The sequence below is a fragment of the Aquarana catesbeiana genome, linkage group LG05 (assembly GCF_042186555.1).
Source record: "Aquarana catesbeiana isolate 2022-GZ linkage group LG05, ASM4218655v1, whole genome shotgun sequence".
Classification (NCBI taxonomy): domain Eukaryota; kingdom Metazoa; phylum Chordata; class Amphibia; order Anura; family Ranidae; genus Aquarana; species Aquarana catesbeiana.
Window position 1 is genome coordinate 174,375,844 of NC_133328.1, and position 13,158 is coordinate 174,389,001.

Consider the following 13,158-nt stretch of genomic DNA (forward strand, 5'->3'; position numbering starts at 1 on the left):
TCCTTCCCAAACTACACTAGAATTGTTTAACAAGGTGGAGATGCCATGATCGCCTTGTGCTTGTAATGGAAGCGCCGTGTCTCACCATTTTATAGATGGTTGCAGTGTACTCCCCGTCTTTAATCTGCAGAGCGGCCATGTCAGCGGTTATTCCAAGCTTCGAAGGACAAGATTCCTCAAGAATGTCTCGGTGTTCTCTCCCGCAGACGGTTACCAAGGCCGCTCACACCTCTCCATAGCAACCACCCGGAACTAGACATCCCAGACACGCCTATTCTGCGAAAAGAGCTGTCCGCTTTTCCTTTTTTTTCTCTTCAATAAGATAATCTTTATTGTTCCAAAGCAACGCTGACATTGACTTGCCAACAGTGTTGATGAGTCTTCCCTCTCCGTGGCAACCAGACAGTAAGTTATTTACTTTTTTCCCTGGGGCAACAGGGTGCAGTGATGGTGGTTTGTAAGATGCTGATAGACTTTATCATTGTAGATAACGGTTCATGGAACTTCTTAGCTCACACTGACTAGTAAGTGAATGTTCCAGAACTGCCAATTGTCCTGATTTCCTGCCACAAGTCTTGATGTAAGGAGTTCAGATTCCAGCACTGATCTTCCTCGAAATAAATCTCCTATCATGTGACAGTTTAAAAAAAAAAACCTTTATATTTATATCTCTTTTTGTGCTTCTTAAAGTATGAATCCGGACAAAACTTCTTTAAAGTGGATCTTTAGTCAGAAAATGAAATCCTTCAGGCCCCTTGTGCGATTCTAGTTATGAAAAATATTGAAAATGTCTATACTGTTTAACCTGTTGACCTGCAGAAGATTTACCCCCCTTTATGACCAGACCATTGTTTGCGATACGGCACTGAGTTAGTTTAAGACCCCTTTCACATTGGGGCCACCCGTGCATTTGCAGTAGAGCGCTTTACCGCTGTTTAAGCAGCGCTTTTTGGCCGCTAGCGGGGCGCTTTTAACCCCAAAAAAAGGGTTAAAATCTCCCGTTTTGTGGCACTTTCAAATCGCTTTGAAGTCGCTGCTCATTCATTTCAATGGGCAGGGGAGTTTTGGGAGCGCTGTATACAGTGCTCCCAAATCACCCCAAAGATTCTGCTTGCAGGACTTTTTTCCATCCCACAAGCGCACCACCCGGGTGTGAAAAGACACACTGGAATGAATGGGAGGCGGTTTTCAGACGCTTAGCAGAGGCTATTTCTAGCGCTAAAGCACCTGAAAAGCACCCCATTGTGAAAGAGGTCTTAAGCTGTGTACACACGACTGGACTTTTCGACCAAACGGGTCCGACGGACAATTCGATCGTGTGTGGGCTTCATCTGACCTTTTCTGTCGAAAAATATGTCGGACTTAAGAAATAGAACATGTTTCAAATCTTTCAGATGGACTCGAGCCCGAACGAAAAATTCGTTCGTCTGTATGCTAGTCCGACGGACAAAAAAGGACGCTAGGGCAGCTATTGGCTACTGGCTATGAACTTCCTTATTCTAGTCCGGTCGTACATCATCACGTTCGAAGCAATTGGACTTTGGTGTGATCGTGTGTAGGCAAGTCCGCTTCGTTGGAACTCTGTCGGAACTCAGTCGAAAAGTCCTTCGCAGTTCAGTCCGACGAAAAGTCCGGTCGTGTGTACACGGCATTAGCCCTGGTTCACACATATGCAATGCGGGAACCAGCGTGATTACAGCTCCGGTTCCCGCATCCCATCTCTCCCGCAGGCAGTTCACACTGCCCTCTGCAAACCACTGCGGGTGTCAATATAATGTTAATGACACTCCCATATTGGTTCACAGATCGCAGTGCGAACTGTGAACTCGCACAGGAATCGAATCACATAGGGGAGAACACCCATGCGATCCGATTCCAGTGCGGGACAAAAAAAAGTCCTTGCACTATTTTCGTGCAAATCCAAAACTGTATGGCTGAACTCGCATTGCACAGACATCGCATGCGATCGGCATGGCAGTGTGGGTGTGAATCACATGCGATGTCCGTGTTCGCACTAGTGTGAACCTGGGCTCAATGACACCCCCAAATCGGTTTTCACAGATTGCAGTGCAAACTGTGAATTTGGACCGGAATCGGATCGCATATGGGTGTGAACACCCATGTGATCCAATTCCAGTGTGGGGGGGGTGGGAAGGTTCCTGCACTATGTTCGTGCAAATCCAATGCGAGTTCAGCCATACAACTGTATGGCTGAACTCGCATACGCACAGACATCGCATGTGATGTGCACAGCAATGCGGTGAGAAACGCACGCAATGTCTGACATCTGTGTGTGAACCTAGGCTAACTGAAACCTGTGCGGTCATGCAACACTGTACCCAAGTAAAATGTATGTAATTTTTTTTCCCACAAATAGAGCTTTCTTTTGGTGGTATTTCATCATCACTGCGTTTTTTTTTGCACTATAAACAAAAAAACAGACAAATTTAAAAAAAAAAAAAAAAAAAACATAATTTTTACTTTCTGCTATAAAACACATGCAATAAAAAAATTAAAATCTAATTTCTTCATAAATTTAGGCCAATATGTATTCTGCTACATTTGTTTGGTAAGAAAAAATCCCGATAACCGTATATTGATTGGTTTACACAAATGTTATAGCATCTGCAAACTATGGGATATATACTGGAATTTTTATTTTTTCATACTTGTAATGGCAGTGATCAACAACTTATAGCGGGACTGCGATATTGCGGCGGACATTCTGACACTTTTGACACCTTGCAGGAACCAGTGACACTAATACAATGATCAGTGCTAAAAATTTGCACTGTCACTGTACTAATGACACTGGCTGGGAAGAGGTTAAACATCTAGGGCAATCAAGAGGTTAACTGTGTGCCTAGCTAGTGTATGTGTTTACTATGTGTGCTGCTTTTACTAGGGAAAGTAATGGATTTTAGTCCCTGCTTTGCAGGAACACAGAATCCACCCCCCCGTCAGAACGGGGATCTGCCTTGTTTTTACATAGGCAGATCCCTGTTCTGTGTAGTTTACAGATGATCAGAGGGTGCCGGAGGACGTGCATGCGCCCCCTACAGGTGGAAGTCCAGAATCGCATATATACTTATCCAGCACACAGAGCTGCCGCCCTGTAAAAGTAAAACTGCTATGGAGTGGACGGCAAGAGCTTAAAATACAGTAATACAAGGTTTCACCCTGCTCTACACATGCTCAGTTGCTTTGCCATTTTAGGCATTTTTAGACACTGTTGGGTTTGTAGAGGGCGATCTGCTGACAGCCTCAAGGTGGAATTAAACCCTCCTATTCTTTAGACCCCTTTCACACTGGGGCATTTTTCAGGCGCTTTTGGGCTAAAAATGGAGCCTGTAAAGCGCCTGAAAAACATCTCCCCTGCAGTCCCAGTGTGAAAGCCCGAGTGCTTTGGCACTGTGGCGCTGCGCTGGCAGGATGTTAAAAAAAGTCCTGCAAGCAGCATCTTTGGGGCAGTGTATACACCGCTCCTCCACCGCTCCTACCCATTGAAATGAATGGGCACTGCTGCCGATGCGCCTGCAAAGCGATTCGGCAGCGGCGATACACGCGTGCATTTAACCCTTTATGAGACCGCTAGCGGGGGTTAAAAGCGCCCTGCTAGTGGCCAAATAGCACCACTAAAACAACGGCAAAGCGCCGCTAAAACTTGCAATGTTTTACCATCAACACCCCCCCACCCCAGTGTGAAAGCAGCCTTATAGTCAAGGAAGCTGCTTCTGTTTGAACTGCAACCGCCATGGTGCCGCACATGTGATCAGTTATGACATCAGCCATTTGATGGTTTGACAGTTTGGTTGAGGACACAATCAAATGTGGTAGTTTGCATTTTCAACATTCCAGGAATGTAACTGTTTTTTGAAATCGGTAAATCGATGGGTTTAGTTCCGCTTTATGATTTACTGCTGTTCAGGGGCTCTGGGCTTCAGAAAAATGGCAGCCTCCAGCAAGAAGAAACAAGAGCAATGCTGGAGACAATTTACACCACATGCTCATTTTGGTAGCATTATTATTAATATGGAATGTATGTTCCTTGCTAAAGAACATAATTTTTTAAAGTTGTTATGGGTATAGTGGGTTGGCTGAAATCCAAAGCAGTGGGATATAATAGTACATAAAGCAGTGATCCATAACAATGGATAATTTTGTATAATTGTGTCTTCCAGAATTCATGATGATGGAGAGGTAGCAGTGTTTCCTAAATCTTTACAAATCTCATCATGGGGACAGCATCGTCCATGGTCAGCCCTGGAGAAGTGATTGAAGATACATATGGTGGTGGAGGGGGAGAAGCTTGTGAGATTCCTGTGGAGGTAAAGCCCAAGGCACGCCTTCTACGCAGTTCTTTCAGACGTGGACCAAGGGTGATTGGGGCTAGTTTTAAATCCACTGCATCAGTGGACCTTGAGTATGCTGCTGAATATGAACGCCTGAAAAAGGAATATGAGATCTTTCGGGTCAGCAAGAATAATGAGATTGCTTCTATGCAGAAGAAAGAGGTGAAACTGGATGAGGAAAATAAAAGACTGAGAGCAGAGCTACAGGTAGGACAACAAATAGTTCATATTTTGGATAGAGTGGGGTATCTGGGGACAACAGAACAGACTTACTTTTTGGGTTGACATTACAGCCTCAGAAGACATAGGACTTGTACTCTTCTTATTTCCGTGCTCATGGCCCTCTCAATGTTTCTACATTTAGTCCTCCTACTTACAATATGTGCAAGCCTCCACTGAAAGAATAGCAGCTGTCTATGGTGGATGCAGTTAGCCATACACATGGACACTTTCCTGGTGCATTTAGGTCTGTTGAGTGCTTAATGTCTATAAGCATTAAAAAACTGTATTTAAGACATGGAATAGAAGATGGAGTTCTAGCTGTAGTGTGTGTGTGTGTGTGTGTGTGTGTGTGTGTGTGTGTGTGTGTATATATTAGGGCTGCACATCTTCACTGGTCTCACGATTCGATTCGATTACGATTATCTGGTCAACGATTCGATTCGATTCCGAGATGCATCACGATTACCGACGAGCTCCCACTTCCGCTTGGGCCGCCTAGGTGGCCCTTCCACCCTGCAATCTTCTGGGACACATCACAGTTCCCAAAAGATTGCCCGGCTATGCAGGACAGCTCAGTGAGACATGTGCACCCGGCTGTGAAGCTGCAAGCTGTCACAGCCGGATGCCCACAGTAGTATTGCCAGCGCTGTGGACAGGCGGGGGAGAGAAGGGAGGGTTTGGGTGGCCACGTCGCTGGATTGTGGGACAGGTGAGTGTCTTTTTATTAAAAGTCAGAAGATGCACTTTTTTGTAGCTGCTGACTTCTAATAAACAAAAAATTGACTGGAACTCCGCTTTGAATTAAAAATAACCTCACTCCCTAAAAAGTGCAGTAATCCGGTGCACTACAAGGTACAGAGATTCAAACACACTGCTGCTGGGAGGTCAAAAGGGATAGAATCCACAGATGACAAACAGCCCTGTGAAGTTCCCTGTACTGTCTCTGTGCTGACCAGTGGCGGCTGGTGCTCAAAATTTTTTTGGGGGGCGCAAACAAACTGAAAAATACTGCACCTCCCCCGTCAAACGCAGCCATCTGTGCCCGTCAAACGCAGCCACTTGTGCCCATCAAATGCAGCCACCTGTGCCCAAACTCAGCCACTTGTGCCCAAACGCAGCCACTTGTGCCCACCAAACTCAGCCACCTGTGCCAAAACGCAGCCACCTGTGCCCAAACGCAGCCACCTGTGCCCAAACGCAGCCACTTGTGCCCGCCAAATGCAGCCACCTGTGCCCAAACTCAGCCACCTGTGCCCAAACGCAGCCACTTGTGCCCGCCAAACTCAGCCACTTGTGCCCGCCAAACGCAGCCACCTGTGCCCAAACGCAGCCACCTGTGCCCGCCAAACTCAGCCACTTGTGCCCGCCAAACTCAGCCATCTGTGCCCAAATGCAGCCACCTGTACCCATTAAATGCAGCCATCACTGACCCCCCACAATTACTTTCTTTTAATAAATATATTACAATTGATGCTGTGCCCCCGCTGTATGTGCTTTTAAAAAACGATGTCACTTCATACCAAATTTCGCCCGGTATACGATCATGTGACTCCCGGCCGTCCCGCCCCTCTCCGCTCTCCTCTTCCCTCTCCGCTCACGTGTCTCCTGAGTCCTGACGTCAGCGGGGAATTTTCAGTCCCGCCCGCTGACTATAGTTATCGTATCAGAAGAGAGGCGGGCGGGACTGAGAAATCCCCGCTGACGTCAGGACTCAGGAGACGGAAGCGAAGAGTGAAGAGGAGAACGGAGAGGGGCGGGGCGGGCCGGGAGTCACATGATCGTATACCGGCGAAGTTCGGTATGAAGTGACATTGTTTTTTAAAAAGCACATACAGCGGGGACACAGCATCAATTGTAACACATTTATTAAAATAAAGACATTTTAAAAATATGCTCGAGCGCTTTCCCGGGAGGGGCGGGGCTACTAATGATGTCACCGGACATCGATTTTCCGGTTTTTATGCATCGATGCCGCATCGGGGACACCCGAATCGCGATGCATCGATGCAACGATTATTTTCAGCACCCCTAGTATATATAGGACTTGAATGTAAGGAAATGGTCAACCTCCACTGCAAGCAACAATATGACCTTTTAAGGACTCAGTTTGCAATGACATTCCTTTATTATAAAGTCAGCTAAGGTAACCAGGATATTGGAGGCTTTCTTTCTTAGATATTGTGAGACAACTTTAAATAAGGAAATATGAAATATGCAATTTCCCCATCAAAGAGAGGTCAGAAGCATAGAGTGTTTAAGAGGGAGGTAATAGGCAGGGAGCAGGCAAAATATATAAAAGGAAGTAGGAGACATGGAGATTGACTTACCAAAGGCAATTAGACTGTGCACTTTGCAAATGCAGCTGCACTCTGCAAGAGCATTTGCTCCAGAGCTTAGTAAATGAGGGTAAGTTTGCTGGCTTCCATCATCCAATCATGTGCAAGTAAAAATGGACCTAGCAGATGGAGCATGGAAGAGGGTGGTAGTGGGCAGGGAGCTGGCAATATGGAAGATAGAAGGTAGGATATATGGAGTATTATAAGGTTTGGAGTATGAAAGATTAAGGTAGGAGACATGGAGGAGGGATATAAAGGAGGAACAAAGAAGAGAAATACAAGGCATCATGGAAGTAAGGGTTAGTAGTCATGAGGGATCAGCCGAACACCCCCTGATTTGGTTTGCAGCAGAACATGCGAACAGGCAAAAAATTTGTGCGAACACTGTTAAAGTCTATGGGACACGAAAATCAAAAGTGCTCATTTTAAAGGCTTATTTGCAAGTTATTGCCATAAAAAGTGTATGGTAACCCGGATACTGCCCAAAAAAAAAAAATGGCGTGGGGGTCCCCCTCCAAAATCCATACCAGGCCCTTCAGGTCTGGTATGGATTTTAAGGGGAACCCCGTGCCAAAATTTTTAAAAAAATGTCGTTGGGGTCCCCCCCATAATCCATACCAGACCCTTACCCGAGAACGCAACCTGGCAGGCCGCAGGAAAAGGGTGGGGGGGGGGGGTGAGAGGGCAGCCCCCCCTCCTCCTGAACCATACCAGGCCACATGCCCTCAACATGGGGAGGGTGCTTTGGGGTCCACCCCAAAGCACCTTGTCCCCATGTTGATGGAGACAAGGGCCTCATCCCCACAATCCTTGCCCGGTGGTTGTGGGGGTCTGCTCGTGGGGGGCTTATTGGAATCTGGAAGCCCCCTTTAGCAAGGGGGCCCCCAGATCCCGATTTTCCCCCCTATGTGAATGGGTATGGGGTACATTGTACCCCTACTCTTTCACCAATAAAAGTGTCAAAAAAGTAAAAATGACAGGAGACAGTTTTTTACAATTCCTTTATTTTAAAAAAAAAAAGTGTCCTGCGATGTCCATCCATCTTTAATCTTGTTAAAGGGGGCTTCCAGATTCCAATAAGTCCCCCGCCTGCAGACCCCCACAACCACCGGGCAAGGGTTGTGGGGATGAGGCCCTTGTTGAGGGCATGTGGCCTGGTACAGTTCAGGAGGGGGGGGGGGGCCCCGGAGCTGCCTAATAAATTACTTTAAAAACCTGTGTTTTTTTTATCGACACTTTTTTTCCTAGGTGAATGGGTAGGGGTACGATGTACCCCATACTCATTCACATAGGGTGGTCGGCCGGGATCTGGGGGTCCCCTTATTAAAGGGGGCTCCTGGATTCCGATAAGCCCCCGCCCGCAAACCCTGACAACCAACGGCCAGGATTGTCAGGAATAGGCCCTTGTTCTCATCAACATGGGCGCAGGGCGCAGGGCACCCACCCCCCATGTTGAGGGCATGCGGCCTGGTATGGTTCAAGAGGGGGGGCGCTCGCTTGTCCCCACCCCTCTTCCGAACCAGCCGGGCTGCGTGCTCGGATAAGGGTCTGGCATGGACTTTGGGGGGACCCCCACGCCGTTTTTTCGGCGTAGGGGATACCCCTTAAAATCCATATCAGACCGAAGGGCCTGGTATGCTCTTGGAGGGGGAACCCATGCAGGCTTTTTATTTTAAAATTTGGCGCGGAGTTCCCCCTCAAGATCATCAGAACACAAGTCGCATGCCAAAGTCGGATCATGCAAGACGGCGATCCGACTTTGATCCGACTTCAATGATAGTCAATGGGCTGAAGTAGGATCAAAGTCAGACCAAAGTAGTACAGGGAGCATTTTCAAAGTTGGACCGACGTGTGTCGGACCAGTTAAGACGGCTCCCATAGGGAAACATTGATTTTCACACGTCATGTGACATGAGCTCCCAAAGTCAGAGCATTTGTTGCACCAGTGTAAACCTGGCCTGAGCGATAAAACCTAGAAAATGATTGGTTACTATGCACAGCTTCACCAGGTTCTGTGTGCACCAGCTTTAGTAAATCTCCTGCAGACTTTAAAAGAGGTGGTTAGAATGCATAAAATTCCAAGGTATGCAATGCGAAACAGAGATGTAATGAAGTTCTTTTTAGGAAATTTTACCTACATGATATTTATGACGCCTTCAGTATTGTTGTTGGGTAATGATAGGCAAGGTAGGGAGTAGATTGGAAATCTGATTATTGGAATAATGTTTACAGCAGGTAAGGCTGCGTACACATGGGTGGACTTTTCGACCAGACTGGTCCAACGGACTTTCCGGCGGACTTTCAACTGACTTTTGACGGACTTCCGACTGACTTTTTAACGAACGGACTTGCCTACACTCGATCACACCAAAGTCCGATGGATTTGTACGTGATGATGTACACCGGACTAAAATAAGGAAGTTGATAGCCAATAGCTGCCCTAGCGTGGGTTTTTGTCCGTCGGACTAGCATACAGACGAGCGGATTTCTGGATCCGGCGGAGTTACAATGTAAAGATTTGAAGCATGTTCCAAATCTAAAGTCCGTCAGATTTTCGACTGGAAAAGTCAGCTGAAGGTCCGATGAAGCCCGTCGGACCAGTCCAGTCAAAAAGTCTGCTCGTGTGTACGCGGCATAAAAAACAACTTTGTTGGATGGGAATTTAAAAATGTGAAATATCCTGAAATGTGTTTGTTAGATGAGAGTCAGGACAACCATTTCCATGAAAATCAGTATCGCTAACAACTATTTTTTTTTTTTTTTAATCATTACTATTATTATGAGCAGAGGGCTACAATAGCTGTTTTTGGCAAATATGGTATATTAGAACATTACATAACTTTTCAAACTTATTGATGAAACACGTGTTTGTACAGATGAGGGTCCTTTTTAAGCATGACTATAATGCCGCGTACACACGGTCGGACTTTCCGGCATACTTGGTCCGGCGGACCAGAGTGTGCCGGACAATCCGCCCGTGTGTGGGCGGCGGCGGACTTTTCCGGCGGACTTCTTCCCAAAAGCCCGCCGGACCTAGATTTTAAACATGTTTGAAATCTTTCCGTCGGACTCAGTTTCGGGCGGAAAGTCCGCTCGTGTGTGTGCTGGTCCGACGGAAAGCCCGCTCGTGTGTAGGCTGGTCCGACAGACCAAATACGACACGAGGGGATGGTATTGCATCTCGCGCTCGCTGCAATAGGAAAAACAAATCTTCCTATTGCGGCGAGCGCGGGGCATACCAGGCCCTTAGGTCTGGTATGGATTATAAAGGGGAACCCCGCTACGCCGAAAAAACGGCGTGGGGTCCCCCCTAAAATCCATACCAGACCCCGATCCGAGCACGCAGCCTGGCCGGTCAGGAAAGGGGGTGGGGACGAGCGAGCGCCCCCCCCCCTCCTGAACCGTACCAGGCCGCATGCCCTCAACATGGGGGGTGGGTGCTTTGGGGGAGGGGGGCGCCCTGCGCCCCCCCCCCCCAAAGCACCTTGTCCCCATGTTGATGAGGACAAGGGCCTCTTCCCGACAACCCTGGCCGTTGGTTGTCGGGGTCTGCGGGCGGGGGCTTATCGGAATCTGGGAGCCCCCTTTAATAAGGGGGCCCCCAGATCCCGGCCCCCCACCCTATGTAAATGAGTATGGGGTACATGGTACCCCTACCCATTTACCTAGGAAAAAAGTGTAAGTAATAAAACACACCACACAGGTTTTTAAAATATTTTATTAAACAGCTCCGGGGGGGGGGGTCTTCTTCCGGCTTCGGGGGTCCCTCCGCTTCATCTTCTCCCGGCGTCCGGTTGGTTCTTCTCCGCTCTCCGGCCTCTTCTCCCGGTGTCGCAGGTCTTCGGCCGGCCCCTCCGCTCTCTTCATGTAGCTCTATTGCGAGCGGAGGTCCGGACTTCTGGGCTTCTTGGCTTCTTGGCTTCTTGGCTTCTCTTCTCTTCTCTTCCCCCAGATGTTGACACGACGCTCTCTCCGGCTGGACTGGTCTCTGAGGGCTGCGTTGTGACTTATATAGGCGGAGACCCCGCCCCCATATGATGTCACAGTCCCTGGGCATGCTGGGACTGTGACGTTTTAGGGGGCGTGGTCGACCACGCCCCCTAAAACGTCACAGTCCCAGCATGCCCAGGGACTGTGACATCATATGGGGGCGGGGTCTCCGCCTATATAAGTCACAACGCAGCCCTCAGAGACCAGTCCAGCCGGAGAGAGCGTCGTGTCAACATCTGGGGGAAGAGAAGAGAAGAGAAGCCAAGAAGCCAAGAAGCCAAGAAGCCCAGAAGTCCGGACCTCCGCTCGCAATAGAGCTACATGAAGAGAGCGGAGGGGCCGGCCGAAGACCTGCGACACCGGGAGAAGAGGCCGGAGAGCGGAGAAGAACCAACCGGACGCCGGGAGAAGATGAAGCGGAGGGACCCCCGAAGCCGGAAGAAGACCCCCCCCCCCGGAGCTGTTTAATAAAATATTTTAAAAACCTGTGTGGTGTGTTTTATTACTTACACTTTTTTCCTAGGTAAATGGGTAGGGGTACCATGTACCCCATACTCATTTACATAGGGTGGGGGGCCGGGATCTGGGGGCCCCCTTATTAAAGGGGGCTCCCAGATTCCGATAAGCCCCCGCCCGCAGACCCCGACAACCAACGGCCAGGGTTGTCGGGAAGAGGCCCTTGTCCTCATCAACATGGGGACAAGGTGCTTTGGGGGGGGGGGCGCAGGGCGCCCCCCTCCCCCAAAGCACCCACCCCCCATGTTGAGGGCATGCGGCCTGGTACGGTTCAGGAGGGGGGGGGGCGCTCGCTCGTCCCCACCCCCTTTCCTGACCGGCCAGGCTGCGTGCTCGGATCGGGGTCTGGTATGGATTTTAGGGGGGACCCCACGCCGTTTTTTCGGCGTAGCGGGGTTCCCCTTTATAATCCATACCAGACCTAAGGGCCTGGTATGCCCCGCGACGGGGCTCGCAAGGTGTCAATCTAGCCGATAAAAGCGGCAAGATTGACATCCTTTTCTAGTCCCGTCGCACCTGAGTCACGTTCAAAATGAACGGACTTGTCCGTGTGTGGGCAAGTCCGTTCATTCTGAAAGTCCGCCGGAACTCCGGCGAAAGTCCGTCGGAAAGACGGGCGGACTTAGCCCGCCGGAAAATCCCGGCGTGTGTGGGCAAGTCCGTTCGTTTTAAAGTCCGGCGCACCTGGCGGACAAAGTCCGTCGGAAAGTGTGCCGGACCAAGTAGGATAGAAAGTCCGCTCGTGTGTACGCGGCATAACTCTGAATGTGCAAATGTGGGCAAAGCTTGTGAAACATCTCATGTGGGTTGTGCAGTTACTAAGTTACAGTAACTTTTGAAATATGACAGTGACTTGTAAGTTCTTAAAGCGGAACTAAAGTCATCGATTTTAATTGTTTTAAAAAAGCATTACATGCCAGCAATGCTAACTGTCACATTTGTTTGTACTCTTAACCAAACTGCCAAAACATCAAATGGCTGGAGTCATAACTAATCACGTGTAGCTCCATGGCCGCTGCAGATCAAACAGAGGCTAAGATGGAAGCTTCCTTGGCTGAAAAGGATAGGAGGGTTTAGTTCCCATTTAACTTTTAACTACATTACTTTAAGTGATCAAATATGCAATGGCCTAGATTCAGATGTAATATATACACTCACCGGCCACTTTATAAGGGACACCTTGCTTATATTGGGTTGGACCCCTTTTGCCTATAGAACTGCCTTTACTTCTTCATGGCATCGATTCAACAAGGTGTTAGAAACATTCCTCAGAGATTTTGTTCCATATCGACATGATAGCATCACACAGTTGCTGCAAGTTTGTTGGCTGCACATCCATGATGCAAATCTCCTGTTCCACCACATCCCAAAGGTGCTCTATTGGATTGAGATCTGGTGACTGTGGAGGCCATTGGAGTACAGTGAACTCATTGTCATGTTCAAGAAACCAGTTTAAGATGATTTGAGCTTTGTGACATGGTGCATTATCCTGCTGGAAGGAGCCACCAGAAGATGGATAACTGTGGTCATACAGGGATGGACATTGTCAGCAACAATACTCAGGTAGGCTGTGGTGTTTAAACGATGCTCAGTTGATACTAAGGGGCGCAAAGTGTGGCAAGAAATTATCCCCCACACCATTACACCACCAGCCTAAACCGTTGATACAAGGCAGGATGGATCCATGCTTTCATGTTGTTTATGCCAAATTCTGACCCTACCATCTGAATGTCGCAGTTGAA

The 13,158-nt window shown here is 48.4% G+C and overlaps 2 protein-coding genes across 3 annotated transcripts in view; one reads left to right on the forward strand and one right to left on the reverse strand.

Annotated features, from left to right (window-relative positions):
* The window catches only part of LOC141144568 (intraflagellar transport protein 70A), an 85,242-nt gene extending 84,939 nt beyond the window's left edge, over positions 1-303 (reverse strand). The window contains exon 1 of one of the 2 annotated variants that reach the window (XM_073630358.1): positions 86-303. In XM_073630358.1, coding sequence (XP_073486459.1) covers positions 86-139 — 54 coding nt within the window. In that variant the 5' untranslated portion in view covers positions 140-303. The remainder of the gene's footprint in view (positions 1-85) is intronic. The other variant, XM_073630359.1, reaches the window with a different exon arrangement.
* NPHP3 (nephrocystin 3) overlaps positions 296-13,158 on the forward strand; it is a 114,483-nt gene continuing 101,620 nt past the window's right edge. The window contains exons 1-2 of the mRNA XM_073630357.1: positions 296-405; positions 4,182-4,559. Coding sequence (XP_073486458.1) covers positions 4,236-4,559 — 324 coding nt within the window. The 5' untranslated portion in view covers positions 296-405; positions 4,182-4,235. The remainder of the gene's footprint in view (positions 406-4,181; positions 4,560-13,158) is intronic.